This window comes from Bufo gargarizans, chromosome 5 (genome assembly GCF_014858855.1).
Source record: "Bufo gargarizans isolate SCDJY-AF-19 chromosome 5, ASM1485885v1, whole genome shotgun sequence".
Classification (NCBI taxonomy): domain Eukaryota; kingdom Metazoa; phylum Chordata; class Amphibia; order Anura; family Bufonidae; genus Bufo; species Bufo gargarizans.
Window position 1 is genome coordinate 169,576,585 of NC_058084.1, and position 20,497 is coordinate 169,597,081.

The 20,497-nt window shown below is 40.9% G+C and overlaps 1 protein-coding gene across 6 annotated transcripts in view; it reads left to right on the forward strand.

Moving 5' to 3' along the window:
• The window catches only part of ZNF236 (zinc finger protein 236), a 155,383-nt gene that overhangs the window by 117,577 nt on the left and 17,309 nt on the right, over positions 1-20,497 (forward strand). For 2 of the 6 annotated variants that reach the window (XM_044294179.1, XM_044294180.1), the window contains exons 28-31: positions 2,926-3,107; positions 16,559-16,714; positions 17,985-18,179; positions 19,092-19,221. In XM_044294179.1, the coding sequence (XP_044150114.1) occupies positions 2,926-3,107; positions 16,559-16,714; positions 17,985-18,179; positions 19,092-19,221 (663 nt within the window). Of the gene's footprint in view, positions 1-2,925; positions 3,108-3,746; positions 3,863-16,558; positions 16,715-17,984; positions 18,180-19,091; positions 19,222-20,497 lie in introns of those variants that run through there. The other 4 variants (XM_044294181.1, XR_006390037.1, XR_006390038.1 and 1 more) reach the window with 4 other exon arrangements.

A 20,497-nucleotide genomic window follows, 5' to 3' on the forward strand; every position in this document is an offset into this window, starting at 1 on the left:
CATCAAGCACAGGCAAATATAAGAGCGATACTTAATATCCACCTTGGGGAGGGAGAGAACCGCTCCATCCTGTCTTTGGATGCCGCTAAGGCCTTCGACAGGGTGGAGTGGAACTTTCTATGGTGGACAATGGGGAAAATTAACATTGGAGGCAATTTAATCAACTGGGTCAGACTCCTTTACAATCATCCTACTGCTAGGATCAGGGTCAATGGATTGATGTCGGAGCCCTTCACCTTGCAACATGGAACTAGACAAGGTTGTCCTCTGTCCCCTCTACTTTTCGTCATATTAATGGAGCCATTAGCTTGCAGAATTTGAGCAGGTAAGAACATCAGGGGATTTGGAGGACAGGGACAATTGGATAAAATCAGTTTATACGCTGACGATGTGTTACTTTTCTTAAAAGATGGTTATTTTGCATTACCTTATCTAATGAAAGTAATTAATGACTTCAGCCATATCTCAGGTTATGAGGTTAACTGGTTTAAATCAGTACTATTACCTTTAAATAGATTCCCTCATAACCAAGGAGCAGCGGTTAGGATTCTTCCATTAACAGGCTCTTTGGAGTATTTAGGAATTAGAATTAGTCCGGTGATACAAGAGTATAGTAAATTGAATATTCTCCCTACTATCGAGAAATTTAAAGATAAAATCAGCGTATGGCAAAAACTCTCTCTTACTAAAGCAGATAGAATAGCATTGATTAAAATGATCCTCTTACCGCAGATACTATACAGGATCACTGCTTACCCAATTTGGATCGAGGACATTTTTTTAAATCGATTGGAACGTCTCTTTAATGACCTCATCTGGGGCAGAAATAGAGTGCGGATTAAACAAAAATGTCTATGGCTCTCTGTTGAGGACAGAGGTTTATCCCTCCCTTTTCTCCAGGGTTACTACCTAGCTGCCCAGACTCAGCTGTTTATGAAAGGTCTTGGCAATATCCACGGTCATTTTACCCGGGAATACCCAGGTCCCAAACAGAATATATTTTAGATCTTAGAAACTGGATTTATGGGGACGAGAGGAAAACATTTCCTTATTATTAAAACAATGCAATTGGTAAGCAATAAGATCTAATCGATCGTATACTTTAAACTTCACTCCACTTTGGCACAATGTAAATCTTAGAGAATTTCATGTAACGGAGTATAGCAGGTTTTGGGTAAAAATAGGTTTCACGTTGGTTGATGACATTGTCTCTTCGGGGCACATTAAAAATATGGAAGAGTTAATAGGGAATACTATAGGTGATCCCCTCATTAGGTTTAGATATAGTCAGATTAAACACTCTTTTTACGCACCAGGAACAAAAATGTTTTCTTGGTTAAAGCACACGATTTCACGAAATTTTGTTATAAGATTAATAAGAATAAGTTTTCTATTCAACAGATATACAGAAAAATTATGGATAATTTAAGCACGATTGTTAAATTTTAGAGTGAAGTAAAATGGGAACAAGAGATAGGGACGAACAATACTATCAATTGGGCAACTGTATATAAAAATGTCATGAAATCTTCACTGTCTAGTAACCACAGGTTAATTCAGTTTAATAGACTTCATCGATTGTACTATACCCACTGTATGTTATGCAAGTATTATAATACCTCTACGCATAGGTGTCAGAAATGTGATGGTGAACAAGCGGACTTCCTGCATTTGATCTGGTCCTGTTCGGTAATTCAGTCTTTCTGGAGTAAGATATTTGTAGAACTCAGAACATCATATAATCCCACCCTGAGTATAGCTAGGAACTGGGGGGCGAATAGGCAACCTGAGATAATGGTATGGGTTCATTTAATCAACAAGGTAAAAGAATATGAGAGACTTGCTATGCAAGGGCGGCGGCAGAAAAGTTTATGGGAAGCAACTTGGAAGGATTGGGTACCTCCTTTTTTTTTTCTCTGAGCTTTCCTCAGCATCTGGGACAGGGGGTGGGGTCGAGGGAGGGGGTGGCGTAGTCGGGGGTAAAAATATCATTATTTTTTTTCTTACTGTATGGAATGGTTTATTAGACAACATAGTCTTCTTATTATACCTGTCTGGAGTTATTCCTGGTTGAGATGTATGGTATTGTTGTTTGTTTTTCTAACTGGAAAAGGAATTTTCTAATAAAAGTTTTTTTTAAAGAGAAAAAAAAATGTGACAGAATTGCTAAATTTATACTTAGTTGCCCCTAAAAAACGTAATAACAAGTGATCAAAAAGCGTAATTTACTCAAAAATGATACAAATAAAAACTACAATTTGTCCTGCAAAAATCAAGCCACCGCACAACTCCATAGAAAGAAAAATAAAAAAGTTATGGGTCTTGAGAAGCGCCAATGCAAAAATATCTTATTCCTTTTTTTTATTGAACAAAAAAATAGATGTATTTGGTATTGCTGTAATCGTACTGACCCAGAGAATAAAGATATCTTATTTATACTGAAAAATGAACACTGTAAAATGTATAAAGTAAAAACTCAATGGCAGTATTGCTGTAATTCCCATCTCCCTCTCAGAAAGACTTTATAAAAGTTAATCAGAAAGTTATGTGTTCTGCAAAACTACACAGTTAAAAACGACAACTTGTCCCTCAAAAAACAAGCCCTCATACAGCTTTATAGATGGAAAAAATAAAAAGGTTTTAGCTCTTGGAACACAATGATGAAAAAAGAAGAAAACTGCTTCTTCAGTAAGGCCTGGTCACTAAGGGGTTAATACATATAATGCAGTGCTTTCTTTGTGAGTTTGCATATGATTGCACACTACAATTCCTGGAAAGACTACATCCCTCAGTATGCAGATTTGTAAAGATTCTGAATCATCCACGCTTGGTGGCAAGTTGTGCAATTACACATGTATGTTTTATCACATCTGAAAGGTGTGCATAGTTTTTACCTATACTGAACCGGTGTTTTTACCTTCTCAGAACTGACCACATCGACTGGCAGTCTGCCTTGCACAACATCAATCACTCAGTCCCCTGTATCTACACAAAATCTGGTTATGTCATCTGGAGTAGGAGGAGACGGGAGTGTAACCCTGACATTGGCAGATACAGAGAGCATGCTAACTGGCGGGCTCGATGCTGTGACACTTAATATCACACAGGTATTGGCTGAATTTAAAATTTATTATAAAGTATGGTTATTTTAGTAATATGGTATAAAGGGCCATCACGGGATAGTCAAGTCCATGAGTTTTACAGATCTGTAGTAAAGTGAGGAACCGCACTCAGTTGAAAAGGTGTCACTGGTGCCAGTCAAGGGCTGTTAGGCCGTTATCCAAGTAATGAAATATTGAGGCACTCAGTTTGAAAATTTTGCAATTCAAGTATAGTTTTATTTCATATTTTCTGCATCATTCATTTGCCCGTGGTATATATAAATGAGAGAATATTTCTGACTGGACGTTTCGGTCTCGATGGACCTTCATCAGCTGGATTCCAGCGCCCCAGGAATACCTTTACCCACCCTACAGATAATATGACCGCTGATGAAGGTCCATGGTGACCGAAACGTCCGGTCAGAAATATTCTGTCATTTATATATACCACGGGCAAATGGATGATGCAGAAAATATGAAATAAAACTATACTTGAATTGCAAAATTTTCAACCTGAGTGCCTCAATATTTCATTACATGAGTTTTACAGATGGCATGATTCAAAACCTTAGAAGTGGACAGGAACATGAAAAATATGATAAGTGATGGTGGACAGTCTGAGCTGGCTAACTCCTTACATTTTAGGCTGTATGGGATGAACAAACACAACACTAAGGGGAGGACAAGTACTTTGTGAACTGGAAATATGATAATATTCCACCGCGGACAATGAAGATCTGGATATAATAAAGGAAGGAAGGGTGGGTAAAGTCGTTAACCACAAAAGTATATAATATGTACAGTTTTTGTGGGATCAATCATAACATTTACATTTTACTGCCGTAACCTACAATGACTTTGTGGGATAATATAGGATTCTCATGTGTAGATATGTGCGCAAACATGGTTTGTCACAGGTTTATGGGACAAATCTGTTAAATCAGTAAATGCTGTGCGAGTTCACCTGTTAGGACACCACATAATGTCCCTCACTCAGACCACCCTCTATAATGGAAGGGGCCATCTTATAAGAAGAGACAAACCCTCAAACTAGTAATTTTGTAGGCAGCTAACCACCCTAGCTTTAATTACCAAACAGATCATTGCTAATAAGTTGAGTAAAGTTCTAGATTGTCTTCAAATAGTTTTTGAGAAAGGTAAACCCACTTTGAGGTAGTTAAGCAATATCTATTAGAGCAGTGATGGCTAACCCTCGGCACTCCAGCTGTGGTGAAGCTACAGCATGCTCAATTCATTTCTATGGAGATCTGAGAATAACCAAGCAAGTGTGTATCTTGGGAGTCGTAGTTTTACCACAGCTGGAGTGCCGGAGGTTAGCCATCACAGTATTAGGGCAATAAAACAATGTATTCTCATTTTTTTTCTGTAGTCTCGTTCTGCAGTTTTCTTCTATGTCCACATGTGGCAGATTTGTTACCAACATCTTTGCAACAATCTGATTCATCTTAATAGAGCTTTGCTAAACCTTATGCAGATGAATGGAGCTTAAGTCATAGAAAGTTTTGCAGAAAATCTGATGTGTGAGTGTACCTTTTATAGAACACTCCTAATGTCCTATTATGGTTACCAAAATAAAAAGGCGCTCCACTAGTTGGGACTGCAGTCTGAGTCTCTTATGGGGCTCATAATGTAGTTTCCCCATATCAGACACATAGAAACTAAGGACAATTTTATGGGCAGTTACTTTATGGGGAGAACATACAATCTGCATGCAGATGTGGCCCTTGTTCAAATCCAAACCCAGGACTCCATTGCTGCAAGACCCCAAAAAAACGAAAAAAAAAAAACTGATGGAGCTCCACTTAGGTTTCACAATGCTATCAAGAGATCCAGCAGGCTGTTCCGGCAGAGAACAGCCTGCTGGAGCTCTCTGAATCTGGCATTGCCTGGTGGTACCAGAATGCCCTCTGGCCCATTGACTATAATGGTGTCCGTCAGTGATCCGACTGCTACCCGGCAAATATATGAGGGCCCGACAAATAATGCTGCAGTACCGCCTGGCAATGCTGGATTCTCTGCTAGAAGAGACTTCTGAATCTCTTGCCGCTAGTGTAAAACTAGCTTTACTACTTTACTATGGTGACTCTCCTATGGAAGAGAAGAAGAAAGTAAACACTTTATAAAAAGAGGTTATTTTCATATATACCTTCTCTTTAGTGTGGTATATACTTACAGTAATAAGTGCCAATGTGTATCAAGTACCAACCTTTACATTGACCATAGAGATCAGTAATCCCTAGCTCAATAATAATGCCACATTGTAGCACACGTATGTCTGTCCTACTCGTTGTTCTATAAGTTGGCAGCTGCATAGCAGCTTACATAAAACCAACACACACTTATACATTTTACTTAAGTAGTTTTACAGCCTTGATTATAAAACAGTCATGTACTGGATTTAGCAGAAATCTATGCGCATATATGCTTGTAATGCGTATGTGCCAGTAGCTGCGTAAAGTGGTTGGCGCTGTAGTGAACTCCATCTTCATCATGGACTGTAAAGATCCCGTAATATTTTATGCAAATGCAACATAAAATAGAAATTGCTGGCTCATAAAAATCTAATTAATATACCCTCAGCTGGGTTTCATTTACCCTGCAGCGTTATGCCAAGCCTGTGTTCTCTCTGAATATTATTGGTGTAAAAAAAAAGTAATGAAAAGAGATTATAGTAAAACATTGACTGAACATAAATTAATTGCTCAATATGGCCCCGAAAATAACAGTCAAGAGGAGATGTTAATTGACGCAGCTTGCAAGGATTCATTTCTAGTAAGTTGTCTTAAGTAGAAACCAAGTCTCTGAGCTGCTGAGAACATTAGCGCTAATTCAAAGAGGCTTCTGGGTAAGGACACTTAATCAAGTTGTCATTTTGTCTCGTACGTAGGAAATGCAATTTGAGGTTTGAGAAAATTCTATTGGGTGGCTGACTTTGACAAACAGCACCTGGTGCTCACAGCCTAAGTAAACAACTAACCTTATCAACTAGATTTCCTAAAAATAGCAGATTGAAGGATGACTTGGAATGACAGACATCTTGTAGTGCTATATTTTTAAAGATTTATTTATTTTTTTATCAGGAAAATAAACCATGAGAAATGCACTTCACATTTCATTATTGATACATTTTTGAACTGAGAAGCACAAAACAATGTTCTATAAAAAGCCATCTGTCCGTTATGCTCTTAGAGCCTATAGTTCAGATTGACAGAGAATGATTGGCTGAAAACCTGGGGCCGTTAACCTGTTTGTGTGAGGGCCATACTGCATTCTCGGCTGGCTGAGAAATGTTAATGTTCATTGTAAGAGCCCTGGAAAGCTACAGTGATTGGGACTTTACAACTGCTATTGAAATAAATGCAATATCAATAATTAGCACATGATTTCACATCTGATGCTATAGCTGCATTATGTCTCAGAGGTGGTGGCTGAATTTGTCATTTCAAAACTAAAACAATGTAGCAGACGTCAGGGTTAAAGGGGTGTTCCAGTTCTAACAAGTTATCCTATATTCACAGGATGTGGTCGGACGCCCACCGATCACGTGAATCGGAGCTGGTCAAGCATGCACTGTGAGACTCCATTCATTCTCTATTGAACTGCCCTAAATGGCCAATTGCAGGACTTAAAATGTGTATGACCATCTTTAGCAATAGAGCACCCACTGAATGACTTTACTTTCCCTAAATCTAATACACTAGTCCTTGTGTTTTTTTTTTTTTTTGCGTTTTTTTCTTGCCAATGAAAAACTCCAGAACAGAAATCTACTTCAGTCAAGAGCTGGAGTAGATGTCTGGTGTAATATGCACCAGTGTTAGGGCAGTGGGTGTGTAACCACTGCTCCAATAGATTTAACTTTGGGCTAAACCTAAGGGTGTTATCCTGGCAGTGTCCTGGTCTTCACACTTTAGCTCCTATACAGGGATCTGGCCTACTCTGCAAGGGAACCACTCAAGCCACTCGTGTGGATCAGAAACAGTAGTGCGGATCACCGAGGGATCGACCTAAATCGTAGTCAGGTTGATGTCAGGGCAGGCTAAATACAGGCAATCTGGAGAGCAGTGCACGGTCAGGATAGGCAGCAGAGGGTGTGAATACAGTAATCGGGCTCAGTTCGGGTCAGGAATCAGCCAGAAGTCGGTACAAGGGCAGACAAACGTAACAGCATGCCTTGCAGGAGCTAGCAAACTGGAATAATCTATAGCTCAGGCCCTGAAGTGGCTAGCCAAAGGTTGGGGAGGACTAGGGTGCATATATGCCCCACCGTTTAAGAGCCAGAGGGAGCGCGGGCATATGCCCTATAGAGGGTAACAAGAGGCCTTTGCTGACAAGGAACAGACTGCAGCCTGCCAGGAGAACAGCACACAGGATTCTGGTGGCTGGACTTGCTGCTAAGGAGCAGAATAAGACTCCCGCCCATGGGCAGCCTCCCTCTACCCACACCCTGCCCACTTTATTAAGGAAAAAGGATGAGTTTGTCATAATTAGCTAAAAAGTCGCAAAACAGCCATTGCGACAAAATATGCCACTTTTCTACACCAGAAAAATGGCATAGAACATAAGTGCATTATCAACCAATGTCGTCATCATTTTTCAACTCCATTTTATTTGTATTCACCATATTTTTCTGTACTTTAAACATATAATCTGTATACTTAAGTCAGCATGCCTATTGCTGCAACCACTGCCTTTCTCAAAGTAGATTGAAACGTTCACTGATAATTGCAGGCAGATTATTGCATCTAAAGGAATAACCCCAATCATGCTTGCTCGGTTCTGTGTACTAATACTTGTCTTAATGTATTTCCCCGAGCTGCTTTGCATATTATTTTTGTTGTTTGTCTATAACTGAATGTAACTCCCACAACTTTAATAGCTTTCCAACACTATGAAACGCTTAAAGCTAAAATGCATATAAATATGAACCGATTGAATTGTAAAATCACAATGCTGAAGGCACCAGAATCAGAGTTACAGTATGTCACGTTTTCAGTTATGATGGATTCTTGTCTGCACTAGTCTGGTGAAAATATATTGCAATCAGCACCAAGGGTGGGTTCACATCACGTTTTATGCCTCTGTTTGATGTATATGTTAGAAGAAAAAAAAGGTACAAAAATACAGCACACCTCGTTCTTGTATCCTGCACAGTCCAGTAATAGAAATATACTTTTTTTTTTTACAATTGTAAAAGTATTCTTTTTTTTTATTCAATGGAACTCTATGTTGAAGGGATGTATGGCATCAGTCTGAGGCATCCGTTTAAAGGGAGTCTGTCAGCAGATTTACCCCTTTTTAACAGTTGCCATTATGCTGTAGCCGCAAAACAGACGATTAACACGGTACCTTTAAACGCTTTGGTGGACTTTTAAATCTGCAAAAAACGAACTTTGATGAGGGCTCGCAAGTGCCCAGGGCGGAGTCCACCGTGTTGGAGCCCAGGCAGCTCTGCCTCTTCGGCTCTTATCCCCGCCCAGCCTCCTCCTCTGCTCGCCTATCTGTTGTCTCTCCCCCTCAGCGAGATCCCGCGCCGACGCGATGACTTCCTTGGCCGGGGCATGCGCATAAGCTACTGCGATGCCGTGTCAGCAATGGGCATGGCAGTGCGCATGCCCCGGCCAAGGAAGTTATCGCGTCGGCGCGGGATCTCGCTGAGGGGGAAAGACAACAGATAGGCGAGCAGAGGAGGAGGCTGGGCGGGGATAAGAGCCGAAGAGGCAGAGCTGCCTGGGCTCCAACACGGTGGACTCCGCCCTGGGCACTTGCGAGCCCTCATCAAAGTTCGTTTTTTGCAGATTTAAAAGTCCACCAAAGCGTTTAAAGGTACCGTGTTAATCGTCTGTTTTGCGGCTACAGCATAATGGCAACTGTTAAAAAGGGGTAAATCTGCTGACAGACTCCCTTTAAAGGTCCATTCACGCATCCTTAGTGTATTGCGGATCCTCAATAGACCCAGCCGGCACCCCCCATAGAACTGCCTATTCTTGTCCGCAATTGGGGAGCTGCGGCCCGAAAGTCCGAATATGCAGATGCGGAAAGCACATAGTCTGCTCTCCGCATCCATTCCTGCCCCATTGAGAATGAATGGGTCCGCACCCGTTCCCGATATTGCGGAACAGATGCGGACCCATTAGCGGATGTGTGAATGGACCCTAATGTATACGTTTTTTGTATAGGTTAAATGAATGGGAAAACCGTAATGTGAACCCAGCCTAACAGTGTTACCTTTGTTGTAGCTTGAAGGCTATTGATCATAGATCATTTTTTTTTTTTTCATTTCATGTATTATAGGCTAAAAAACAAAGTAGTATAACATTGGTTGGGGATGCTAAAGACACACAAAACAAAAAGGTTTATTTTAATCAAAGTAGAAAGTGAAGTAAGTGATACAAAATCCACTATATTATGGCATCAGGTCCAATTGATTAAATGGCAACTACCCGCCAGAGGTCTATTAGCAAATGGGCGCTGAGAAACCCAAACAGTTGTGCCAATATTGGGTGTGCATCTGTCATGCACGCAGCTGATCAAACACTTAATAAGACTTAGGCCTCATGCACACGGCCTCGTTCCGCGGCCGAGAGTGGTGCGTGGTAACACAGCCTGGATTCCTGTTGAGAGCAGGAGAGCACAGCGTCATTGGTTGCTATGACGCCGTGCGCTTCATGCCGCCGCTGCACTACAGTAATACACTATACGAGTGTATTACTGTAGTGCAGCGGCGGCATGAAGCGCACGGCGTCATAGCAACCAATGACGCCGTGCGCTCCTGCTCTCAACAGGAATCCAGGCCGTGTTACCAAGGACCGCTCTCGGCCGCGGAACACGGCCGTGTGCATGATGCCTTAGAATGGCAAATGCACTAGAGAACACTGCAAAAAACACACATACTGCTCAATTGCCTCTAACTTGCCAAGAGAGCATAGGGGAAGTCACCACTGCATGCAGCAATACCCAGCCCCCTGGATCTCACAGGCAGGAAGCTGTATGCGTAATACACACTGTATTACTCATACAGCCAATACTTTCCAATACAGAAGTATTGGAATGCATTGTAAAGGGGATTAGACCCCCAAAAGTTGAAGTCCTAAAGTAGGATAAAAAATAAAGTGAAAAAAAGTTTAAAAAAAAGAAGTAATTTCCCCCAAATAAAGTTTAGAAAAAATGGTAAAAAATAGGGAAAAAGTTGATATATTGGGTATTGCTGCATCCGTATCGACCGGCTCTATAAACATATCACATGACCTAACCCCTCAGATAAACACTGTAAAAAATAAAAAATAAAAACTGTGCTAAATAAAATAAAAATTTGTCACCTTACATCACTAAAAGTGCAACAGCAAGTGATAAAAAAAAGGCGTATACCCACCAGAATAGTACCAATCTAACCGTCACCTCATTCCACAAAAAATGAGCCCCTAAAATCACCCAAAAATATAAAAAACTATGGCTCAGAATATGGAGACACTAAAACATTATTTTTTTTGTTTTAAAAAAGCTGTTATTGTATAAAACTTACATAAATAAATATAAAGTATACATATTAGGTATCGCTGCGTCCGTAATAACCTGCTCTATAAAAATATCACATGACCTAACCCCTCAGGTGAATACCGTAAAAAAATAACAATAAAAATGGTGTAAAAAAAGCATTTTTTGTCGCCGTACATCACAAAGTTTATTACGCACCCCAAAATAGTGCCAATCAAACCGTCATCTCATCCCGCAAAAATCATACCCTACCCAAGATAATCGCCCAAAAACTGAAAAAACTATGGCTCTCAGACTATGGAGACACTAAAACATAATTTTTTTTTGTTTGTTTCAAAAATGAAATCATTGTGTAAAACTTACATAAATAAAAAAAATTGTATGCATATTAGGCATCGCCGCGTCCGTGACAACCTGCTCTATAAAAATACCACATGATCTAACCTGTCAGATGAATGTTGTAAATAACAAAAAAAAAAAAAACTGTGCCAAAACAGCTATTTCTTGTTACCTTGCCTCACAAAAAGTGTAAATATAGAGCAACCAAAAATCATATGTACCCTAAACTAGTACTAACAAAACTGCCACCCTATCCCGTAGTTTCTAAAATGGGGTCACTTTTTTGGAGTTTCTACTCTAGGGGTGCATCAGGGGGGCTTCAAATGGGACATGGTGTCAAAAAAACAGTCCAGCAAAATCTGCCTTCCAAAAACCGTAGGGCATTCCTTTCCTTCTGCGCCCTGCCGTGTGCCCATACAGCAGTTTACAACCACATATGGGATGTTTCTGTAAACTACAGAATCAGAGACATAAATATAGAGTTTTGTTTGGCTGTTAACCCTTGCTTTGTAACTGGAAAAAAATTATTAGAATGGAAAATCTGCTGAGAAAATGCGAAGTGAAATTTTATCTCTATTTTTAATTAATTCTTGTGGAATACCTAAAGGCTTAACAAAGTTTGTAAAAATCTGTTTTGAATACCTTGAGGGGTGAAGTTTCCAGAATGGGTTCATTTTTGGGTTTTTTATTATCTATTATGTAAGCCTCACAAAGTGACTTCAGACCTGAACTGGTCCTTAAAAAGTGGGTTTTTTGAAAATTTCTGAAAAATTTCAAGATTTGCTTCTAAACTTTTAAGCCTTGTAACATTCCCAAAAAATAAAATGTCATTCCCAAAATGATCCAAACATGAAGTAGACATATGGGGAATGTAAAGTAATAACTATTTTTCTAGGTATTAGTATGTATTATAGAAGTAGAGAAATTGAGAATTTTTGGTAAATTTTGTGTTTTTTTATAAATAAAAATATTTTTTTTTTACTCCATTTTTCCAGTGTCATGAAGTACAATATGAGACGAAAGAATGGCCTGGATAAATCAAAGCGTTTTAAAGTTATCACCACATAAAGTGACACTGGTCAGATTTGCAAAAAATGGCCTGGTCCTTAAGGTGAAAATGAACCCGGTCCCTAAGGGGTTAAATTCCCATTTTTGGGTGTAAAGTACCTGTGAGGCCTGCACATTTGACAGGCAGGCACATAGAAAAAAAAAAAAACGTGCTTCATTTGTGAGAGTGCAATATAATCTCAGTTAAATCCATCTGTTTCATTTAGGGTTAAAAAAAAACCTTATTTTTTTCAATAAAGTACCTTTTTGCCATGTGCTGCATTTCTGGTAGTTAAAGAAATACAGTTAAATCCATCTGTTTTATTGTGTGTCAGAAAAAAACTTTTTTTTGGCAATAAAATAACTTTGCAGGGCAATAAGTAAAAAAAAAATTGTCTGTTCCATTGTTGGATGACATTAACCCATTTTTTCCATCAAAAAAACCCTGCTCTGCCTAGGTGACAGGGACCTAAATTTTTTTAATTCGTCTGTTCCATTGTTGGGTGACATTAAGCCATTTTGGCCGTCAAAAAAACCCTGCTCTGCATTGGTGACCGGGAACTAAATGTTGTAAAAACGTCTGTTACTGATTAGATGCGCGACTATAAGCGCACGCTGGTAGATGCGCTGCTGATGGCATTCCACTCTGACAGTGGGGGCTCATTGGAAGCACAAGGCGAAGGCTGAGGAGGAGGTCGCCAACGTAGCTGGGGCACCGCCAGCACCTCAGAAGGCAGGGTTAGCATGGCTGAAATGTGGAAAAGTTTTGTCAGCACGCCACAATAACCAGCACCACCAGCTGATACGAGAACATCTTAGCAGGAGGCAGCATTTCAACAACATGGTGGAGCAGTATGTGTGCACACGCCTACACGTACTTACTGATGCTTCTGCCCCCTTCAACTTCTGGGTCTCCAAATTGGGCACATGGCCTGAGCTTGCCCTTTACGCCTTGGAGGTGCTGGCCTGCCCTGCAGCCAGTATATTGTCTGAACGTTTGTTTAGCACTGCAGGGGGCGTTATCACAGACAAGCGCAGCCGCCTGTCCACAGCCAATGTGGACAAGCTCACGTTCATTAAAATGAACCAGGGATGGATCCCACAGGACTTATCCGTACCTTGTGCAGAATAGACATGTATACCGGCCTCACCCAGCCATTGTTATAAAAAAAATAAAACAAAGATAAAGTGCGCTGGAGTATATTTCCCAATGTTTTGGGGTCTACCCAAATTGAAACAAAAAAAAACAACTGAAAACAGTGTTGGCTACCTCCTCCTTCTCCACCGCCGCTTCCACCTACACCGCCACACCCACAGCCTCCTCAACCTACTACTCCATATGGACCTCCTCCTCCTAGATCAAGATTATAATTTTTTATTTTTACGTATTTTATGTTATTTTAAGTCATTTCCCTATCCACATTTGTTTGCAGAGCACTTGCCATGCTCTTAACCACATTTTGCTGCCTTTTGAACCCCTCTAGCCCTTCCCATGACTTTTTTTTTTAGCCATTTTAGTGCTCCAAAGTTCGGGTCCCCATTGACTTCAATGGGGTTTGGGGTCAAGTTCGGGTCCCGAACTCGAACTTTTTTGCGAAGTTCGGCCGAACCCGTCGAACCCGAACTTCCAGGTGTCTGCTCAACTCTAGTAGATGTCCTATCCGGATCAGTTTTCAGTTTCACAAAAGCAGATCATTTCCTTATAGGGGTTTTCAGCTTTTTTTCTATTGATGACCCATTCTCAAGATAGGTCATCAATATCAGATCAGTGTGGGTCCGACACCAGCCCCCCCGACAATCAGCTGTTTGAAGAGAAAGCAGCGCTCATACAAGCACTGCCTTCTCCTTATTGTTTGCCTGCTTACCCTCGCAACTGCATTCGGTAATGCTCTGGATCCTCTGTGTGGCGATCAGAGGAGCCAGAGCTTGTGTATGGCAGCCTCTGTCATAGTGAATGACAGGAGGCTGCTGCACAGTGTTTCCTACGGAGCCCCTGTCTGTAGCCGGGCTCAATAGGAAACTAGTAAAATCATTATAGACTCCAATGGTAGTTAACTAGAAAAAAGCTTATAGGGGGTCCGAAAATGGCAAAAAAGAAAAAAAAAAGTTTTACTTTTTTCCCCCCAGTATCAAAACGAAAGAAAAACTATACATATGTGGTATCCGCCAGATTTATACTGACCTGGAGAATCAATATCGCAAGTGGAAAAAATAAAAAAAAATGTAAAACTGTGGCAAAGTTTTTTTTCAAATTCCAGATCAGTTATAAGTGTATATTTATTGGTTTGCGCAAAAGTTATAGCGTTTACAAACTATGGTACAACAATTTGAATTTCCGCATTTTGAAGCAGCTCTGACTTTCTGAGCACCTGTCATGTTTCCTGAGGTGCTAGAATGCCAGGGCAGTATGAATACCCCACAAGTGACCCTATTTTGGAAAGAAGACACCCCAAAGTATTCCGTGAGGGGTATGGTGAGTTCATGTAAGATTTTATTTTTTGTCACAAGTTAGTGGAATATGAGACTTTGTAAGAAAAAACAAAAATCAATTTCCTTTTAACTTGTGCCAAAAAAATATTCTATGAACTCGCCATTCCCCTCACGGAATACCTTGGGGTGTCTTCTTTCCAAAATGGGGTCACTTGTGGGGTATTTATACTGCCCTGGCATTTTAGGGGCCCTAAAGCGTGAGAAGTAGTTTGGAATTCAAATGCATAAAAATGCCCCTTTTTTTGACATTTTGGGCTAACTAAATTTAGGGGGTATTCCTCTGAGACTACCCAGGTAAAAGAGCACACCTGCCTAGTAAAAAGGAGTGCTTGCGAAGTAAAGCTGCGATCGCTAATAAAGATCCAAAAAGCTCAAAAGTGATCTTTATAGCGCCGCAGCGATTTTACTGTGTTTTTGCAGTGATCAAAAAAAATAAAAATTCTGTCACTGCGGTGGGGCGGACTGAACGCAAGTGTGGGCACAAGATCAGGCCTGATTGGGCGAACACTGCGTTTTTTGTAGAGCCTAAGGTGACCCTAATTTACTGATATAGATCTGATTGCGATCAGTCTTGATCACTTACAGATACTATATACTACTAGTGCTGATTAGCAACAGCGATGACGCTAATCAGCAACTAATCAGTGACTGCGGTGGGCTGGGCGCTAACTACCTAACAAGTAGCTAACTAACTGGCGGTGATAAGGGACCCTTACAGGGGGTGATCAATGACAGGGGGGTGATCAGGGAGTCTATATGGGGTGATCAGGGGTTAATAAGGGGTTAATAAGTGACAGGGGGTGGGGTGTAATGTGTGTGTGTGTGGTATTTGGTGCTACTTACAGAGCTGCCTGTGTCCTCTGGTGGTCGATCCAAGCAAAAGGGACCACCAGAGGAGCAGGTCGCAGGTATATCAGACGCTATTTACAAAATAGCATCTGATATACCTATTTAATTGGTTCTTTTAAAAATCTACAGCCTGCCAGCCAATGATCAGTGCTGGCAGGCTGTAGTTAAACTTGAAAACTGCGCAATCCTGTGAACGCGCATTCACAGGAAATCTCAGGTCTCACGAGATGACACCAATAGGCGTCACTGAGACCTGAGAGCGCTGCCGTCCGGACGCCTATCGCGTTACCGTGACGATAAGCGGTTAAAGGATAACTGTAATTTTATTTTTTATGTAATTGGATTGGTCTGACTAAGTTTACCTTAGTTCCCTAGTTAATACTTTTGTATAGGTATTAAATTACTTGTATAGGTATTAAATTACCCAGTAATTGCAGCATGTTCTTTCCTCCACCAGGCATTTCAGTGGTGCAGCTAAAACAGCGTTGCTAGGTGACCTCCGTCTCCTATATTCTATAGACAGAAGACGGAGGACGTAGTAGTGGGCAGTCCCGAACGCTGCATGTGCGCTCCCGTCATACCGGGATAGTGCCGATATTCGCAATAAAAATTTGCAATTACTCAGGAGGAAGAGGGCGTGTTTAAGTCTGGAGAAAGCCGATTGGTTGGGGTGAGGCTGCGCGTTCCCGAGATCAGCCGAATAAATTCTGGGTAATTAGGGAGGGAGGTCTTAGCCTCAGGGTAAGGGCATTGGCAGCCATCTTGACAAGTCAGAAAGAAGTCTTGTGAGGAGCGGTTGCTTTGGACAGAATCCTATTAAACAAGTGCTATGTGAACACAATAATTAGTGATTATGGATTATCACCACAGCAGCAACAACATACATGAAAATATGACAATTATACTTTAAGGACTCCAATTTCTCACAAAATGAATTCAATACAATATTTAGCAGCCTGGATTGCACACCATAACCACTGGATGGCCACATATAGCATAGATGCCCCATGACACCGTTTTATTTCAAAGCTAATCATCTCATGCCATACATCTCTGAATATGTTGAGCCATGAGAAAATGTGAGAAATTACATATTTGTATTAATAGTCTGTTTATTACAGTGATGTCACTTATTAATGAAAATCATCTAATGTGTACCTCTTTCATAATTTTGCCTATCAGAGGCATAATCCACTTTATTTTTCTTTCTTTTCCTGCAGAGTCAGCAGTTCCCTGGTATTTTGTCTGATAACAGCTTATCCGGACAAAATGGAGCTAGTGCACAGCAGGTGATATTAGTCAGCCATGCAGCACAGCCCTCCAGCAATACCAGTGACCTCAATTACCAGGTATTATCCAGTGACCTCAATTACCAGGTATTACGTAAAATTGATATTATTAGTTGTTTAAATGTGTTTATGCAATGGTTGTGTCTTATAAAAAATGATATAAACATATAATAAACCGGATAATGATTGTCTGTCTAGGGAAGTAAAATTTGTGTGATTTTCTTTCTGCATATTTAGCATATGGAAAAATTGATGCCGATGGAGGATTAAACAGTAATGATTTTGAAACATTCAAATCAAGTCCAGTTGTTGCTCCAGGCAGTGAAGCAAAATCTAGAATGAAACAATCATAGATCTTTAGTCAACAGGAAAAACTTATCAAAGACGTCTTTAGGACATTGAATTGCCATTTAAAGGGGTTGGCCACTTTTTAAGTATATATTTCCAAAAAGGTCCTAAACTGTGTTGTTGTGGAACATTAATGATGCTTTACCTCTGCTGTGCTCCCGACTGCTCATGTATGGGCTATGTAAACCCTGCAGGGTCATGGATCCCTCAATTATAATGCAGAATGGCAGAAGTCCTGTGATTTACCCATATGTCTTTCTGCACAGGCACTGAACAGCAACTGACTGCACTCGGCGCATATGCAGATACAGACAGTGTACTCTCGTATGGACACTGGGATACAGCTCTGCAGTACTTACATACAGTAGCCTGTACATGGCTAGTCAGGGTCTTCTACTGTGCAGCAAGAATATAGTATGATGCGATTTACAGATTGATGTGCCACAACTGTACAGTTTACAGCCTTTTTAGACATATTTAAATGGGTTATTTAATATCATAAACTGCCCCCATGTGCTGGGCCCATCACAGGGAATATACTTACCTGGGTCCCCTCTCCTTGCACCCCTCCTAGTCTCTGCACCGCCTCTACTGCTTCTCCCCGTATGCCGATGAAAACATCCGGTATCTCGGGGAGCAGGCAGGGACGGGGACGAGCCTCCCTAGCATAGTGGGTGACGCTAGGGAGACTTGTCCCCACCTGCCATTGGCTGCGCTCCCTGACACTGGATGTTTTCATCGGCACACGGGGAGAAGCGGCAGCGGTGGTGCAGGGACCAAGAGCAGCGCAGGGAGAGGGACCCGGGTAAGTATATTCCCTGTCAGGGGCCCAGCACATGGGGGCAGTTTATGATATTGGATAACCCCTCTAATGGGGTTCTACAGTTGGTCTGCCTTCAGGACCAAGGTAATACATTTGATTTCCTGCAGATACTACCTCGTTTTTAATGAACATTTTTATGATACCAGAGACGTTTCATTTTCTAGAGCTAGAACTTTTATTTCGTAGGTTACAGATGACACTTATATAGAAAAGAACATTGATGCTGAAAAGCAAGAACGGATTAATCAGTGTTTTGAATGCAACCATTACTTTCCGTCGGCTGCCATGTTGGCAGAACACAACAAAGAAGCTCATGGGAAGGAAAGGATTCATGTGTGCCACCTATGCAATAAAGCCTTCAAGAGGGCATCCCATTTAAAAGTAAGTCCCTAGCTCTGGAAATCAAGTTACACAAAATGAAATGTGTACTTTATAAAAGAATCTACCTTAAAATATTTGACTCCAAGTTGAAAACTGATTTGCAATAATGAATAATAAATAGGTTGAAGGACTTGCCATGTACTTTAATATTGCTGTATAGATTATTAACGGGGTTTATGGGAGTACAATATTATTGACAGGTACCCTCCATTGAGCAGCAGAGTCAGATACCCACTGATCTAATATTGATGACTTATCCTGAGCATAGGTCATCAACTTTCTACTCCCGGAAAACCTCTTTCACTTAAAGGGTTTCAATATTGATGACCTATCCTCAGGATAGGGCATCAATATCAGATCGGCGGGGGTCCAACACCCGGCACCCCCGCTGATCAATTGGTTGAAGAGAAGACTGCGAGCACTGCCTTCCCTTGTTTACCTGCTCACTATCGACAGCTCAGCGTGAGCAAGTGTAACTTCATTTTAATGGGACGGCTCATTCCTATACACTTGAAAAGGAGCGATCCATCCCATTGAAAAGAATGTGACGGCTTGTAATTACATCTGCTCGCACTGTGCTGTTGACAGTGAGTAGGTAAACAAACAAGGGAAGGCAGCACGGGATGGAGCCTGGCCTTCTCTTCAACCAGTTGATCGGCGGGTGTCAGAACCCCGCCAATTTGATTTTGATGACCTATCCTGAGGATAGGCCATCAATATTAAAATCCCAGAAAACCCCTTTAAATTCTTCCTTTTGAATGCTACTGCAGCATCTGGTTTTATTCAATGTATGTATATGGTCATTTTCCTAAAAACTAAAAAAGTATATGACTATATGAGTTGATAATAGCATTTAACCATAATGATAGCCTCTATTGTATGGTAATCTAATATATCCATAACTACCAACAGGAGCATATGCAGACACATCAGCCTGGACCCTCTCGAAGTTCTCAGATGCCAAAATTATTTAAGTGTGATATTTGTGATAAGGCATTTGCTAAGCCAAGTCAGCTTGAAAGGCACAGCCGCATTCATACAGGTACGGAAAGATACAAAATATAGAGAAAGCAAATATTTTTTAACTATTAAAGCTTCTGTTACAGTTTGTTTCAAAGGCATTATTGGGAGAAAGAAATAATCCAACAAATTGCATGACTGTAGCAACAAGAAAGCCTCACACAGGAGGTGATAGAAAATAATGACCTATGTAGGTACAGTCAAACGATAGCAAAGAACCAGAACTAATCCAGAGTGGGGAAGATAATTGTACATAGTTGAGACCAAAACGAACTAACCAAGGGGACATGATGTCCACCAGATGTGGTACATTGATTCTATTACACGACTTCCCTGAAAACAGAGTGGCGGATAAATGTGGTGCAAACTTTCATTGATTAGATATGTTCTATGTAAAACTTTAAGACATGTTTCAACAAGTCAACTGCCTGTGCTAATGGTATCACAGGAACTGTGCCACCTGGAGATAGGCATTGAAGAATGAATGTCTTCCTCCCGATCGGTTATGTAATGTAATTTGCTATCCGTTGGTGGGTTGTTCAGCCACCCATATATATACGACAAATCATCCCCACTCGTTGAAATAAGTATAAAAGAAATCTCTCAAAGGGGGTCTATAATCAGCAGAACTAATTGGGTCTTAGTCAGCCAAAATGAGCGAATCTTTGTCATTCAGAATTCCTCAGCAAGAGGAAGAGAGTATTTAGACCGTAATTGTGAGGATGTGAATAGTGTCCCATCTCTAAGAAAATCATGTAATCGGGTCACTTGGTTCATGGGCCACCATGTGAATATCCTTACAGTCATGCCCAGAGTGAAAGAAGGGTTTCGACAATAACGGAGGGATGGTGGATTTTTTTTAAGTATAACAGGGATTTAAAGGGCATCCGTCAGCAGATTTGTAGCTATGAAACTGGCTGACCTGTTGCATGTGCGTTTGGCAGCTGAAGGCATCTGTGTTGGTCCCATGTTCATATGTGCCAACATTGCAAATAAAAATGAGGTTTAAAATATTTGCAAAGGAGTCTCGAGGAGCAACGGGAGTGTTGTCGTTACACCTAGAGGCTCTGATTTCTCTGCAACTTTAATAGACAGGGCCAGGTATGATGTTGTAATCCCGAGGCTCTAGAAAATTCGTTCAGGCTAACACTCAAATTGGGGAGAGAGGTCACAGGTTTGGTTTCACAGCCCTGCCGAGTTCGTTGTCCTATAGTAATGGGGGACGGAGAAGAAGAAAGCAGATTAAACTGTGGCATGGGAGTAAAGTGTTCGTAAGGCCTTGAGGAATGTACTCTGGA